This window comes from Hylobates moloch, unplaced genomic scaffold, assembly GCF_009828535.3.
Source record: "Hylobates moloch isolate HMO894 unplaced genomic scaffold, HMol_V3 SCAFFOLD_18, whole genome shotgun sequence".
NCBI lineage: Eukaryota > Metazoa > Chordata > Mammalia > Primates > Hylobatidae > Hylobates > Hylobates moloch.
In genome coordinates, this window is record NW_026652293.1 from 16,256,148 (window position 1) to 16,270,236 (window position 14,089).

At 34.1% G+C, this 14,089-nt stretch overlaps 1 protein-coding gene across 4 annotated transcripts in view; it reads left to right on the forward strand.

Annotated features, from left to right (window-relative positions):
- Nucleotides 1–14,089, forward strand: part of DENND1B (DENN domain containing 1B) — a 269,661-nt gene that overhangs the window by 180,208 nt on the left and 75,364 nt on the right. For all 4 annotated transcript variants that reach the window (XM_058430627.1, XM_058430629.1, XM_058430628.1 and 1 more), the window contains one exon: nt 10,268–10,369. In XM_058430627.1, the coding sequence (XP_058286610.1) occupies nt 10,268–10,369 (102 nt within the window). The remainder of the gene's footprint in view (nt 1–10,267; nt 10,370–14,089) is intronic.

A 14,089-nucleotide genomic window follows, 5' to 3' on the forward strand; every position in this document is an offset into this window, starting at 1 on the left:
ATCTTGAAAGCCAGATTGTTACTATCTGTGAAAAATGTTTAATTTTATCTTAGAGTATCTTTCTTGTTTATTGATCACATTTTGTTATAAATTTGTTTGTTAGTTTCCTACATTTTTTTCTTTTTACATTTGATATTTTCCTGTTTTCATTTCTGCTGCTAGTTTTTTTAGGAGTATTTTCATTTTCTATGCCTTTACATTTCTTCTGACTCAATCTTTTAATGAAAGCTTCCTTTTTAATGTATACTGAATGCATTTAGATGATTATTTTCCATTTATTTATTTTCACAAGAGATAGTTTTTAAGGTAAATGATTTATTTCTTTTTGTGCATAAACTATGCTTTTTCAACCATTATCTTTATAAATTACTTGTATCATAATTTATTAAAAGTATATTAATGTTTTGTTTTATAATTCTTTTTGGTCATTAATATAATAGACCAATGTCTTCTCTCTTCCCTTAGACCTTTTTTTAATATCAACCGAAAATATTTTATATCAATCAAATGTATTTTGGTTGATATTAAAAAAAGGGCTAAGTGCAGAGAGAAGTTTCAAAAACATATTTAAGGAGTATCCTGTAGCTATTATAGTACAATTGGAAAGGAAAATATTACTCAATAGGTGTTAATAATGTGAATTATTTTACTAGACATTACTTTTTAAAATTTTATGATTGTTTATACGTATAAAAATAAACCATTATTTCCCTTACTTTTGACAGAACTAAACCTGTAGGTTAGACCAATGACAGATCAGTCTCAGGGGCCATCTCTTCACCTGGCATTCAAGGCCCTTACCATGGGCAGGCAGTCTGTTATCTGTTTTTCCTAAACTTTGACCTCAGTTCAGAGAATTCTGCCTATGGCTTCGAATGTCCCAAGCTTCTCAGGCTTCCACACATTTACTTATAATGTTCTTTCTTCCTGGCAACCCTTTTAATCCTCACTTTTAATAGCCATCTAGTTCCTTCATGATCCTGGAAGCTGTAGTTTGTACTGATCCCTTCTTTCTATGAATTAATTATACTTATTTTAACATATTTCTTCAGCCTTATTCACATATGATTTGTTAATTACATTGTTATTTTGACTGATATTCATAATTTTTGATCACTATTAAAACATTAACTGACCATTGAGCACCCACTGGATACCAGGCATTAATAGGTCCTTTAGATAAGTGTTCTTGTTGGATTTTTGCAAGCCTTCAAAATATTACTCTTTATATTTTAAAGATGAGGAAAATGATATTCATAGAATTTAAGTAACCTCACTGTTTCTCTAGCTAGTGAAGAGTGGGGCTTAGGTTTGAATCTGTTTTTTTCACGGTCCCTCTTTTCCTGTAGTGTGGCATATTTCTGTTCTACCTTGCCTCTGTTATCATATGATGCTTTTTTTTTTTGAGATGGAATCTCACTGTGTCTCCCAGCCTGGAGTGCAGTGGCGCGATCTCAGCTCGCTGCAAGCTCTGCCTCCCGGGTTCACGCCATTCTCCTGCCTCAGTGTCCCGAGTAGCTGGGACTACAGGCGCCGGCCACCATGCCTGTGGGCGCCGGCCACCATGCTAATTTTTGTATTTTTAGTAGAGACGGGGTTTTGCCGTGTTAGCCAGGATGGTCTTGATCTCCTGACCTCGTGATCCGCCCACCTCGGCCTCCAAAGTGCTGGGACTACAGGCGTGAGCTACCGCTCCCGGCCGTGATACACTTCTTAAGATATGTTTCCTGAACATGCATTACTTCTAAATGAAGATACACGAAAGGCATTCAGTATTCACTAATGGAAAGACCAAACTGAATACAAAGTCTTAGGAATTTTCTTAATGGAAACAGGCAGTATAGGCATCTCATAATGGATATATAAATTGGAGAAATTATTTGATATTTATGCTGTCTGTTTCCATTTATGGTTTTGTTTACCTGGAATAACTACTACTACTCAAACAGCTTCATCCTCTTCCCTTCAGTCTTCTAATTCTTCTCTTCCCTTCTTTGTCTTAATACTCTACACAGCAGGACTGAATATGTTGTACTGAAAGGGAGTTTTGATTTGTCTATTTTTCTCTTTCTGTAGAAAATCATGTAAAGTAAAAGTCAATGACAAGATGCTTCATTGTATAGGAATATACTTCTTCTGTTTATTAGGATGCATTATAGATATAATTTATGTTTATCAGATATATGTTGAATGCAGCTATAATAGGCCCTCTCTGAAGCTTCTGGACCAAAAAATAATGTTCAGCATGTGCCCACCCCCCCCTTCCCCGTCCCCGCAGGAGCTTATAGTGATAAAGGGTGATATAGTCATTTCTTCTCTAGCAGTAGTAAACAAAATGAATCCGAAAATTATAAAAGAAAATTATATTTCGAAATATATGGGAAACAAGAAACCTGGGAGATAACTATTGAATGTATGCGTTTTTCATGTCTTTCACCATGTTCTCAAAAAAGAATAAAACCAAAAAGGGTTAGGATTCACTCCTATAGAGGCAGCAGAACCATTCATAAATGACCTTTCAATCAGGAGAGTTTCAGCTTTATCTTACAATTAATGCACAGTGTTTACAATTATTTATCATGGGAATGCAGTGCTTAGTGTTGTGTATTAGAAAGATCACTTTTATGATGTTCATGTTAGATCAAACTTGAGCAAGACCAGAGGTGGGGAGACAGGTGTGGCTATTATGGTCTTACTGAAGAAGAGGAAGAAAGGACCTTCGTGAATATCCTGAAGGCTCAAATCTCAAAGACCTTAGGAAGACAGGAGTACTGGGGAACCAGTGGATGTGGATTATGAGAAAAATACCCACCAGGATGATTTGCATATCCCTATACAGATACTAAATACATATGCTAAATACTGCTAAAGAGTAACTTATTTTATAAGTTAAGTACTTAAAACGTCTAAGCTGGCAAGCCTAAATTGTTACTTACAGTGCATAATCTATACTCTCTAAATGTTACCTCGGCATGATTGGCAAATAAATTGTACCTACCCTTAATTACAGAGAAAAATATAAAACTCCTTAAAGTTGTTGGAAATGTAAATAAAGTAATGAATATTTTACTCTTTTTTGGATTTTAGCCAACATCAAGTTAGCTACTTTTTAAGAATTGAAAAATGTGAGATAAAATTAATGTACTAAATGAATGGAAGAAAAGTGGTAAGAGCACAAGACTCTAACCATACTGCCTGGATTCATCCTCATTCTGTGACCAACTAGTTGTATGACTTGGGGCAAATTAACCTATTAGTGCTTTGGTGTTTGCATTTGTTAAAAAAAAGGAATGATACTTCTTGGGTTGGCATGTAGTAAATGCTGTTTATGTCATCATTATTAAAAATAAAATATTAAAATCAGTAGATTTAGTAAGGAAAATCCCTTTAGCATAACCACAAACAAAGCATCTTTCCAGAAAGGAAAACACTGCCTTAAACATGACAATACTTTTAAGTGATTGTATTAAATAACTAAGAAATGGTCTTTAGTTATACCTCTGTGTATCACTTGTGTCACAAGCTATAAAAAATAAGTCAAATTTTTGAATAACAGCTAATGCTGAAGAAATGTTTGTTTGAGTTAAAATATTGTTTAGTATATTCAAAGGCATACTTGATTATCCTGTCTGAGAGCACAGAAGTAACACTCAAGTTTATTCCCTTTAATGCTTAAGGTGCTGTCATGTGTTTCCATCACTCAAGCTTTCCTGGGCTGCCTTGAACCTTGCTAATGGATAAAAAATAAGTTACTTTAAAAATAAAGATTGGTTAGTAATCCGGGCCTCCGTTTGACAAGTTGGAGGAGTTATCTTTCAAACATTTTTTGATTATTTTCTTTAAAACATTATCAGTAAGTAATGTTGTTGTATTTAGTGATTAAGCTCAAGCAATTTAATCACAGGGTTGGCATCCATAATTTAAAAGGCCATTCACTAAATCTTTGTCTTAACATTTCCATTTAAGAAATTTGTAACTGTCAACTTGTTAGAGTTTTAAAAATCCAAGTTGAAAAGTACTACTCCTCACAGTTTTATGGTTACTAAAACATTTTACGCATCCTTTCATGTCATTACTCTTGCTTGAGCACAGATAGACCTGTTGACTTGAGAGATGGTTACCACCAAAGAAATATTTGGTGTGCGTCTGGCTTTCTAATGGATAAAAGTTGTTTCATGGCACTTTCTTTCTGCTCATTTCTAATTAGTAGGGAGAGAATTTTGCTTAATTGCTTCAGTAATAATATACAGTTTCTCCTCAAGTACTTTGGAACAGATAGAACTAGGGACTTGGGTAGTAAGTGTTCCATTTATATATCACTGATATGTTTTAAGAGAATGGAGAGTGTTTTTCTTACTGCCTTAAGTTGTGGGGAAGAAAAATGTATTTTTTAATAGTATGAACAAAGTTAATGCACAATCTATTAATTTTTTCTAAGTATTTAAATTCACACGAAAAGCTAGAAACAGCAATGTCTGATTTAGAAAAATTAGTTCCTTTTTCTATCTTAAGTTGCTGAATCATAGGTAAATAGAACATTAGTAGGTAGCTGTAGTTTTTCTTTTTTCAAGACAGATCCAGCAACTTGAGGATAAAGTAATAAAATAATGTGTACAAATAGAATATTTTGATGCTGATGATTAAACTTTATAGTTTGACTGTGAGGTTCTTTTTCATTGACTTCTAGCTAAAGTGCCAACAATGGAAGAAAATTACTGTTTCTATGGTTAATATACTCTGAAAGTAGAGTTGCTGTACCTTACATAATAATAGCACTGGGACATGTAGAAGAAAAATGCTATATAACCTGAAAATCATTTATTATTATTATTTCTTGTGAGAATCTGCAAATATTTGAACATTCCCATGAGATATCTGACAGCAGAGTCTTTCAGATATTTTAAATTTAAAATAGCCATCAATATGCAGACATTTTTGCTTAGTTTGTTTATACTCCTTTTGTAATATGACATTACATTGAGTCCAGGTGCATTAAGGAACTGAATAAGTATAATGTTGATGTTTTGGATTATATTTCACATTTTTTACATTATCATTCTTTCTGATGCCCTAATTTTCTTTCACAGTGAACTCTTGCTAAGTCATGCACATCCTGATAGTAAAGATCTAATCTATGTTTTAAGTATTTTCTTGTTTTTACAAAGTTTTCTACTCCGGGTACAATATATAGAACTTTAAAGATACTCATTCTTAAAACAAACAAACACAAACAGTATGTCAATAATGATTATCACTCTGAAGTTGAACAGAATACTAGGGTAGAAAAACAGCTGTATTTCATCCATAACTTACTTGTGGCTTAATTATTCTATATAAATAATTCATGTAGTAACTAGCAGATATTTATTTAACACTCAAAATGCAGGGTACTGGGTTGGGTGCTGCAGGGCAGGGATCCCCAGCTCCTGTTAGGAACCAGGCCAGATGGCAGGAAGTGAGCGGCAGGTGAGGCAATGAAGCTTCATTTGGATTTACAACCACTCCCCATGGCTCACATTACTGCTTGAACTCCACCTCCTTTCTCATAGGAGCAAAACCCCTATTATGAACTGCATATGCGAGGGATCTAGGTTGCATGCTCCTTATGAGAATCTAATGCCTGACGATCTGTCACTGTCTCCCATTACCCCCAGATAAGACCATCTAGTTGCAAGAAAACAAGCTCAGGGCTCCCACTGATTGATTCTACATTATAGTGAGTTGTAGAATTATTTCATTATGTATTACAATGTAATAATAATATAAATAAAGTACACAATAAATGTAATGTGCTTGAATTATCCCACAACCATTCCCCCCTCCTCTGGTCCGTGCAAAAATTGTCTTCCACAAAACCCATGTCTGGTGCCAAAAAGTTTGGGGACCACTGCCATAGGGAATGCAAAGATGAACAAGAATTTAGTCCCAGACCTCCAGAGTTCACAGATAAGATACATGAAAATAACCTTGAATATATGGCAGAAAATAAGTCTCTAAGAAAATCTGTTTCTCTTCTCTGTAATATAAACTTTATTCCGATTCTACTGCAGATTATGTTTTCCTGATAGCTGTTTATGTTCCTTTGTTGGGCTTTCCATTGAAATGACTGCTTTTGATTCCTTTCTTTTCGCCCCATCACTGTTTTATGGAGCAAAATATTCACTTGTTTTTCTCTCACGTCAGAATTATCTCATGAAGAGATTTTCTTTTCCATTGTTTTATGTTTCTACGTGGTTACTTTATGTCTTTACAGAATCGTATGTTTACTTACTTTTCTGTGAATGAATAGTACAACATTTATAAAAATAGGTTATAGATGGGTATTTCTCAATTGCATAAGTGTTTTCTGTGAGTAGATTGATCAACTCAACTTTAATATTCAAGTCTGTACAGATAATTCTTAAGTATGTATTAAATAACAAATTTTCCTAACACGAGTTTCTAGCTTTGTGCTACATATCTTCATGTATTTCACAAACATCTGTAGTAGATATTGTTGATGCCCTGCCTGGATCCCCTGTACTTGTTGCCGTTTTGTGAAAAATTGCACTTAGCTAAATGGGAGTGCCTCACCGGGAAAACTATGTTCAACCCTCATCTTTGCACCTCTCACCATTGAAAAAGACCACTTCTTATACGGGATATAAGAAGCTGGCCTCTCTGCCTCAAAGTGGGATCAACTCTGTGGTACAGTCAGTGCTTTCCCATGGGATTCGGCTGAAGCTCATCTCCAGTTGAGACCATATTCTTGCTTGACTTTTTCCTCTGCCTTGTCTTGTTTTCTTTAATACCTTTTTCCTGAGAGTGATCTGCGAAAATCAATTGAACAAGAACCCCTGTCTCAGGCTCCAGTAGGAATACTACCGAAAACATTTGCCAAAATTGATTTTATCAACTTCTCCTTAAATGTGGTTTTCTTTCTATATTTTCAGTCTCTAATAAATAATGTCATTTTATGACCCTTAATCTAGAAATCTGGAAGTCACCTTTGACCCCTACTTGTTACTGTATATCAGTAGTTCTCAAACATTTTGGTCTCTGGATGTCTTTATATTCTTAAAAATTATCAAAGAACCTTCATTTATGTGAGGTATATATATAAATATTTACCATATTAGAAATTAAAACAAAATATACATTTATTTAAAAAGCAATATAAACTAATTAAATATGAATATAAAACATTTTTATGAAAAATTGCTATATTCCTAAACAAATTTAGGCTGAACAATATCGTTTTACATTTTTTTCAGATCTTTTTGATATCTGACTTAATAGAAGTCAGCTGGATTCTGATATTTGATTCCATATTCAGTCTATCGCAGTATTGCCAACCATGTAGCTTTTGGGAAACACTGTTGGATCTCAGGAGAAAATGAGAGCGAAGAGTGCCAATAATGACTTACATTATTATGAAAATACTTTTGTTGTTACAGATCCTGTGGAAAAGTCTGACCTTGGATCACACTTTGAGAAACATCACTGCGTATCAGTTGACAAACTAGTCCTATTGATTTTGCCACGAAATGTTTAACAATGTAGTTAACCACATGAACTTCAAATACTCATAACCTGGGTTAAAATCATAGGCAGAATTCTTCTCATGTCATTCAACTTTGATTTTAAAGAACTCATACTGAGGAGTCATTTATTAATATGTTTCATAGCATATGCCTTAAGGATGACAATAATTGAGGCTTCCAATGATGGCAGTAATTGAGGTTCCTGTATATTAATATATACAACTTTAAAGCATTATTAATAAAGACATTTTTTTCCTTGAGAGAAAATTCTAATGTGTCAGTGCTTTGTCTTTTGTTATTATCAGAGATTCTTAGTAAATAAACCGTGTTAATCAAATTGAAGGTTTAGTTCAAAGTTTTTCTGTGATTTGTGTCATCACAAGTGGATGGACAGCAAATCTGAGCTTTATCTTTACTTGTTCTCTGGAGAGATTGAAAGTACTCAGAGGTTAATGAGGACAGAATTCTTCCAGCTTAATTCACATAGGCTAATAATTAAACTATGCCCAACTCTTAAGAAAGCATAGACTTTAGTCTCATCCATTTCTTCTTGTCTTGAAATACATCTTTACATGTTTAAGGAAAAATCTATCACATAAAAACTAAAGTTACTATTAGTCCTGATTACTTTGTAATACCAGTGATGCCAGGACTGCCATTAGGGGCAATTACTTATATTTATTTTTTAAATTGTATTTATTTTTGTGAAGATGATATGTCATATGGAATAAGGCTTAGTTCATTTGCTATTTTTATTTTATTTTTAAAATTCAATCATAAAACATTTATTGGGCTCCCAGTGTAACTAGGGATGATGCTAGTACTAGAGATTAGAAAACAATAGACCTTTATTTTTAACAGGCTTGCCTGTTATAGATTTTCTTCCTCCGATAGATTATAAATTCTGTGATAGTGGAAAATATAGTACATTTGTGATCATCCAAAATATATTTATGTAAATTAGTCCAGTTTAAAAAATATGTAATTTAAAGATCATTTGTAACTCTTTACCATTGGCAATAATAGGCTGGGTTGGTGGCTTATGCCTAGAATTCCAGCTTTTTGGGTGGCCGAGGTGCGGAGATCTCTTGAGCCCAGGAGTTTGAGACCAACCTGGGCAACATAGCGAAACCCTTTCTCTACAGAAAATACAAAATGTTAGCCGGACATGGTGGCATGTGCCTGTAGTCCCAGCTACTTGGGAGGCTGAGGTGGGAGGATCGCTTGAGCCCAGGAGGTAAAGGCTGCAGTGAGCCATGAATGAACCACTATAATCCTGCCTGCATGGCAGAATGACACCCTCCCCAACCCCTCCCCCTTGAAAAAAATTGGCAATCATCTGTATAAAAATGTATAATGACATTTTTATTATGAATCATTGGCTGGTGGCTGATAGTAGGTGACACCACTTAAGAGTTTATCGAATTGTCTTCTTTAATAATTTGTTTGAATTTTGTTTTCTTTTTTCTATAGCAGTGCTATCCAGGAAAACTTCTTATGCTAAAGGAAATGTTCTATATCTGTGCTGTTCAATATAGTAGCCACTAACCACATGTGACCATTGAGCAGTTCAAATGTGGGTAGTATGACTGAGGAACTGAAGTTTTAATTAATCTTCATAAATTTACATTTACATAGCTACATGTGACTAGTGTCTACTGAATGTAACAGTACAGTTCTCTATAGTGTATTAACTTTATCAGAAAGTGGTAATAGTTTAATTACATAGTTACTCTCGTTATTTTATTTATACAGGAACCTATTTTCAGAATTGTACTTAAAGATATCTGTAATAATATTGAGTCTTCCTTAAGATTAAATTATCATTGTAGTTAAATTATAATTGTTTTTTTTTTTCAAAGTTCTATTAGAAGGTAAACAGGCACACTTTTTCCTTTTTCCTATGACATAAATATTGCTACAAGGTGCATTGTAATGAATGAATCATTTTTATTCATCTCTGTTTTCATTTTTGTCGTAAAGTTTAGTCACTTATCTTTGTGTTGAATGGGCTAGAGGGCTGTTCAGGCTGATGAGAGAAATAGCAGGTGGTAGGAATTAGCAGTGGGTGATGATTTTCTGCATTCATGCAAAGGAATAAATAGAAAAAAATGGAATCAGTAGGACTTGAGATTCAAGTCCTTGGTGGTTTGGAGGAGCATTTGGTAGAGCTACCACAAGACACTTGCAAAAATATGATTACTTAACGCAAAAGATTAATGAAAGCAGATGCCAAGTAGGACTTATCCTGGAAAGTATCCAGCCTGAATTGTTTTGCAGTCATGGAGAGAAGGTGATTGTAAAATCTTTTCATTACTTAAAAAACAAATTAATGATCATAACAACTAAGTGCAAATGTCAAAAAATCATGCAGCAGTTTTTATAGTAACAATGTTTTCTAATCAGGATGCAATAAAATGATGTGATATTTTCAGGTATATGTGCTCTGTTTAATACTCATAATTCAATCTGATGATGTCAAATCTTTATTTTTAGGGGATTTACTTTTACTCGAGGGAGTAAAATTGAGCAATTTTAAGAGTACATGGATCCTGGATTAGAAAGCTGTAGTACAGGCTTAGTAGAGGAGTATTTCTACTAGCGTCAACTATTCTGTGTAAGGAACGGTCTGTTGCTTCTGCACCTTACACTTCCTCTATCACTCTCCATATACCTATTTAAAGAGACTAGTTCTGTCTGACTAACCTTTTATTGATGCCCTTAAAATCTTTATTTCTATCTAGGGTGAGCCCGTCACTTTCTGTGAGGAGAGTTTTGTAAAGCACCGCTCAAGCGTGATGAAACAGTTCCTGGAAACTGCCATTAACCTCCAGCTTTTTAAGCAGGTAAGAGTGGACCTCCACATTTTTCTTCTGTAAGAGAACATTGTCAGTTTTACACATTTGTGTTACTGTAAAACTATGTACACATCCTGAGTAGCATCTTTTCTAGAATGTCAGGAAATTTTTGTTTCTTTTGTAACTCATAGCTGGTTATGACATAGCACTCTAGAAATATTATGTAATAACTTTGCTATTAAAAAATTTCTCACCAAATGTGGCTGAGCTTAAAGTCTCATTGAGGAAGAATATACATTCACAGAAGAAGCAGCAACATGACTAGTTTTACTTATATAAGGCATCTTAGAAGAAGTTATTTTGGTATGGTGGATTGATACGGTAAACTAACAAACTGTATTTTTATAGGATTATTCCATTGTAATATAGTTTATAAAATAGTTCATAAAATGAATATTTAACTTTTTAAGCTTTGTAAGACTTTTTAATACTCATACAATCAGAATTAATAAGACGACTCATAGTTATGCTGTTTGTCCTGATTTTTGGTTCAGAAAATGTAATTGCTATTTCAAAAAAGCAGTAACTAGACATCAGATTTCAGAAATTTTGGATGCACTGCTTCTGTCATTCCATTGTGTAATCAAAGCAAGTCTCATAAATTGGGTTGTCTTAGTTTCTGTATACAAAATTTGAATTAAGTTCTTAACACTTGTTTTTCTTATTCCGTGTAAAGTTTAAAGTTTACTTTAAACTATTAAGTGTAAAGTTTAGTATGTGAATTAAACATTTAATGAAGACCTACTGTGTGTCATAAACTGTGCTCAGGGCCAGGATACAAATATGAATAAAAACTCAGTAATGCCCTTGAGAAGCTGACAGTCTAATAATTTTTTTTTTGAACTGTTAGAAGGGAAGATACTATATCACTCAAAATAACCTTCAAATTAGGTCAGTAAAGAAGTCAGCATGGCAACAATTAATGCTACTACTTCTGAGGAAATTTTAAAAAATAAGCTGAGATTACAAAATACTCTGGGGCAGGGGAGATACCTGTCTTCCAATAAGTGAAGTTTTACATTAAGGAAAGGGTTAAGGTTATCCTATACACAAACTTAAGGAGCATGGATTTCAGGATCAGAGATGTCTTGTGAATTTCCAAAATGAGTGGCTGCTTTTGGAGCTTTTTGTCCCTAGAGGTCTCCAAGCATAGACTCAGTTACTTCCCAGGGTTGAAAGGAAGATCAAGTGATAGTGCTTTATAAATGCTGAAGTATAGCACAGTACAGTCCTAAGCTAGTCATGCAGTGCATGCTTGTTGAGTAAAATATCAGCACGTTTTCGTATTTTTCTCTATCAAGAAGAGGCACTGTCTTCCATTATCAAAACTGAGTTGTGAAGATTAAATTATATGGGGGTTAGGGATTGAATGGGTGGGTAGAATATCTAACTTACTTCCCTTTGATCATGAGCTTCTGTAACTAGTTCCTTACCACTTAATAAAGTTAATAAAACAGTAATTTTTTTGCATAGTTACAGAAGCATTTACTTTTTAGGAGTCATGTATAGTTGGGTTACATCTTGACTGTATCGCAGAATATCTGTTTTACATGAGTACATATTTCTTTTTCTTTAAAATAGAAATATTACCACCTACCTCACAGGATTATAATGAAGTATATGTGAAGTAACACATGTACACTCTCAGCACAGTGCATGGTGCCTTGTTGATGCTCAGCAAATCTTAATGTCTGCCTCATTCTTAGAGAAATTACATTAACAAAATACATATCTGTGTAGGACTTTTAAAAAATACAGTTTGGTCAAGGAGGTTAAATGTAAAATATGAAAATGGTCAATCAAACAACTAATTATGTGGACAATGTGGATAGTCTTACTTGCACAAATTGACTGTCTTCTAGAACTTGATATGCTCATGATTCTTAAAAAAGTGATACGTGAAGACAGCCCTGAAAGGATTGAAAAGATTCTTGTTGACAGAGTTTCACAAACTTCTAAAAGAAGAGTCAATTGGTAAAAAACTAACACAGATGAATCCTCAAAGATACTACTGATATGGCTGAAAAAGTATAAAAATATTTATTAGATACAAAAGATTTATGACTATGACTTTGTGATCCATTATAGGTCTAGAATTATTCAGGTTATCTCTTAGAACAGCTTATGCTTCAAATTTGAGAGGACTTTGACCCAGGAAAGCAGCATATAATTTTAAGGAAAGAGTTAAAGTGAAGTTTTATTTCTGATAATATGGCAGGGTAGGATTCATAGATAACCTACATACTACAATTTAAAAGTAATATTTAAAGAACTCCTTATGTTGAGACAGTATAGGAGACAAAACCTAGTGCTCACTTTACAAGATGAGAAGTGTAATACGAAACCCAATTCCTGTAATTCTGAGAAGACTTAATGTACAAGTAAACTAGAAATAAAGGTGTTTGCTTTCTCAGTCAGTTTCCTGGGCATCTGTAAGGAAACTCATACATCCAAAGCATTAGTGCTGGGTAGAGGGAAGGGAAAAGTGCTGTTAAGAAGTAACTACATGTCAGTCTGCACAGAAATTTGCAGCCTGAATTAATATTTTCAGATTTTGGCTGACAAAACTCAAAGCAAATTTAAAGGACCCTAAATGTTAGTGCCCCCAGACCTCAGGAAGAGGCAAACATATATTCACTCTTCAGGAAATCACCTTCAGCCAGGCATCAAATAATTCTTCCAGCTAAAATTCCAAAAGGAAATTTTACTGTTAAAAATTATTAAAAGGGCCGGGCACAGTGACTCACAGGAGAAAAAATTATTAGATCCTAGCAACAGGTACCTGTAATCCCAGCACTTTGGGAGGCCGAGGCGGGCAGATCACGAGGTCAGGAGATCGAGACCATCCTGGCTAATACGGTGAAACCCCGTCTCTACTAAAAAAAAAAAAATCCAAAAAAATTAGCTGGGCGTGGTGGCAGGTGCCTATAGTCCCAGCTACTTGGGAGGCTGAGGCAGAAGAATGGCATGAACCTGGGAGGAGGAGCTTGTAGTGACTGAGATTGTGCCACTGCACTCCAGCCTGGGCAACAGAGTGAGACTCTGTCTCAAAAAAAAAAAAAAGAAAGAAAAATTATTAAAAATACAACGAAAGAAATTATAAATGAGAGCTGGCAGAAACAACAGATGAAACTGACTGCAAAGACTTTAAATATTGGAATTATCAGAAATAGAATATGAAAATAGCCATGTTTAACGTGTTGAAAGAAGAAACAAGCTTTAAAATGTTCAGAGAAGAAAAACTTTAAAGAGTGCAAAGCCAATTTTGAAAAGGTTGCAAATAAACTTCTGTTAAGGAAGCATGTAATAATTGAAATTAAATAAGTTGATGGGTGTAATTTCAGATCAAATCTAAGTGAAGAGAGGTTTGCTAAGCTGAAGATATATTTGAAAAAGAAGTTATACAGAATATGGTATGGAAAGACAGAGAAATAGAAAATATAGGAAGTTGATAGACATAGAGGGTAGACTAAGAATGTCCTTAAATTCGTATAGTCAGTTCTAATAGGTGAGGACAGAAAATGGAACAGAGACAGTAGTTGAAAGGATAGTGCCAGAACTAATGAAAATACACTTCATAAATTTACAAATTTATGAAGTCTTAACATCCAAACTGAATAAAGAAGAAAGAATCTATGCCCACACACAGTGTATATTCAGCTATAAAACACTAAAGAAAAGGGAAATTTTTTTAAATAGGAGAAAAAA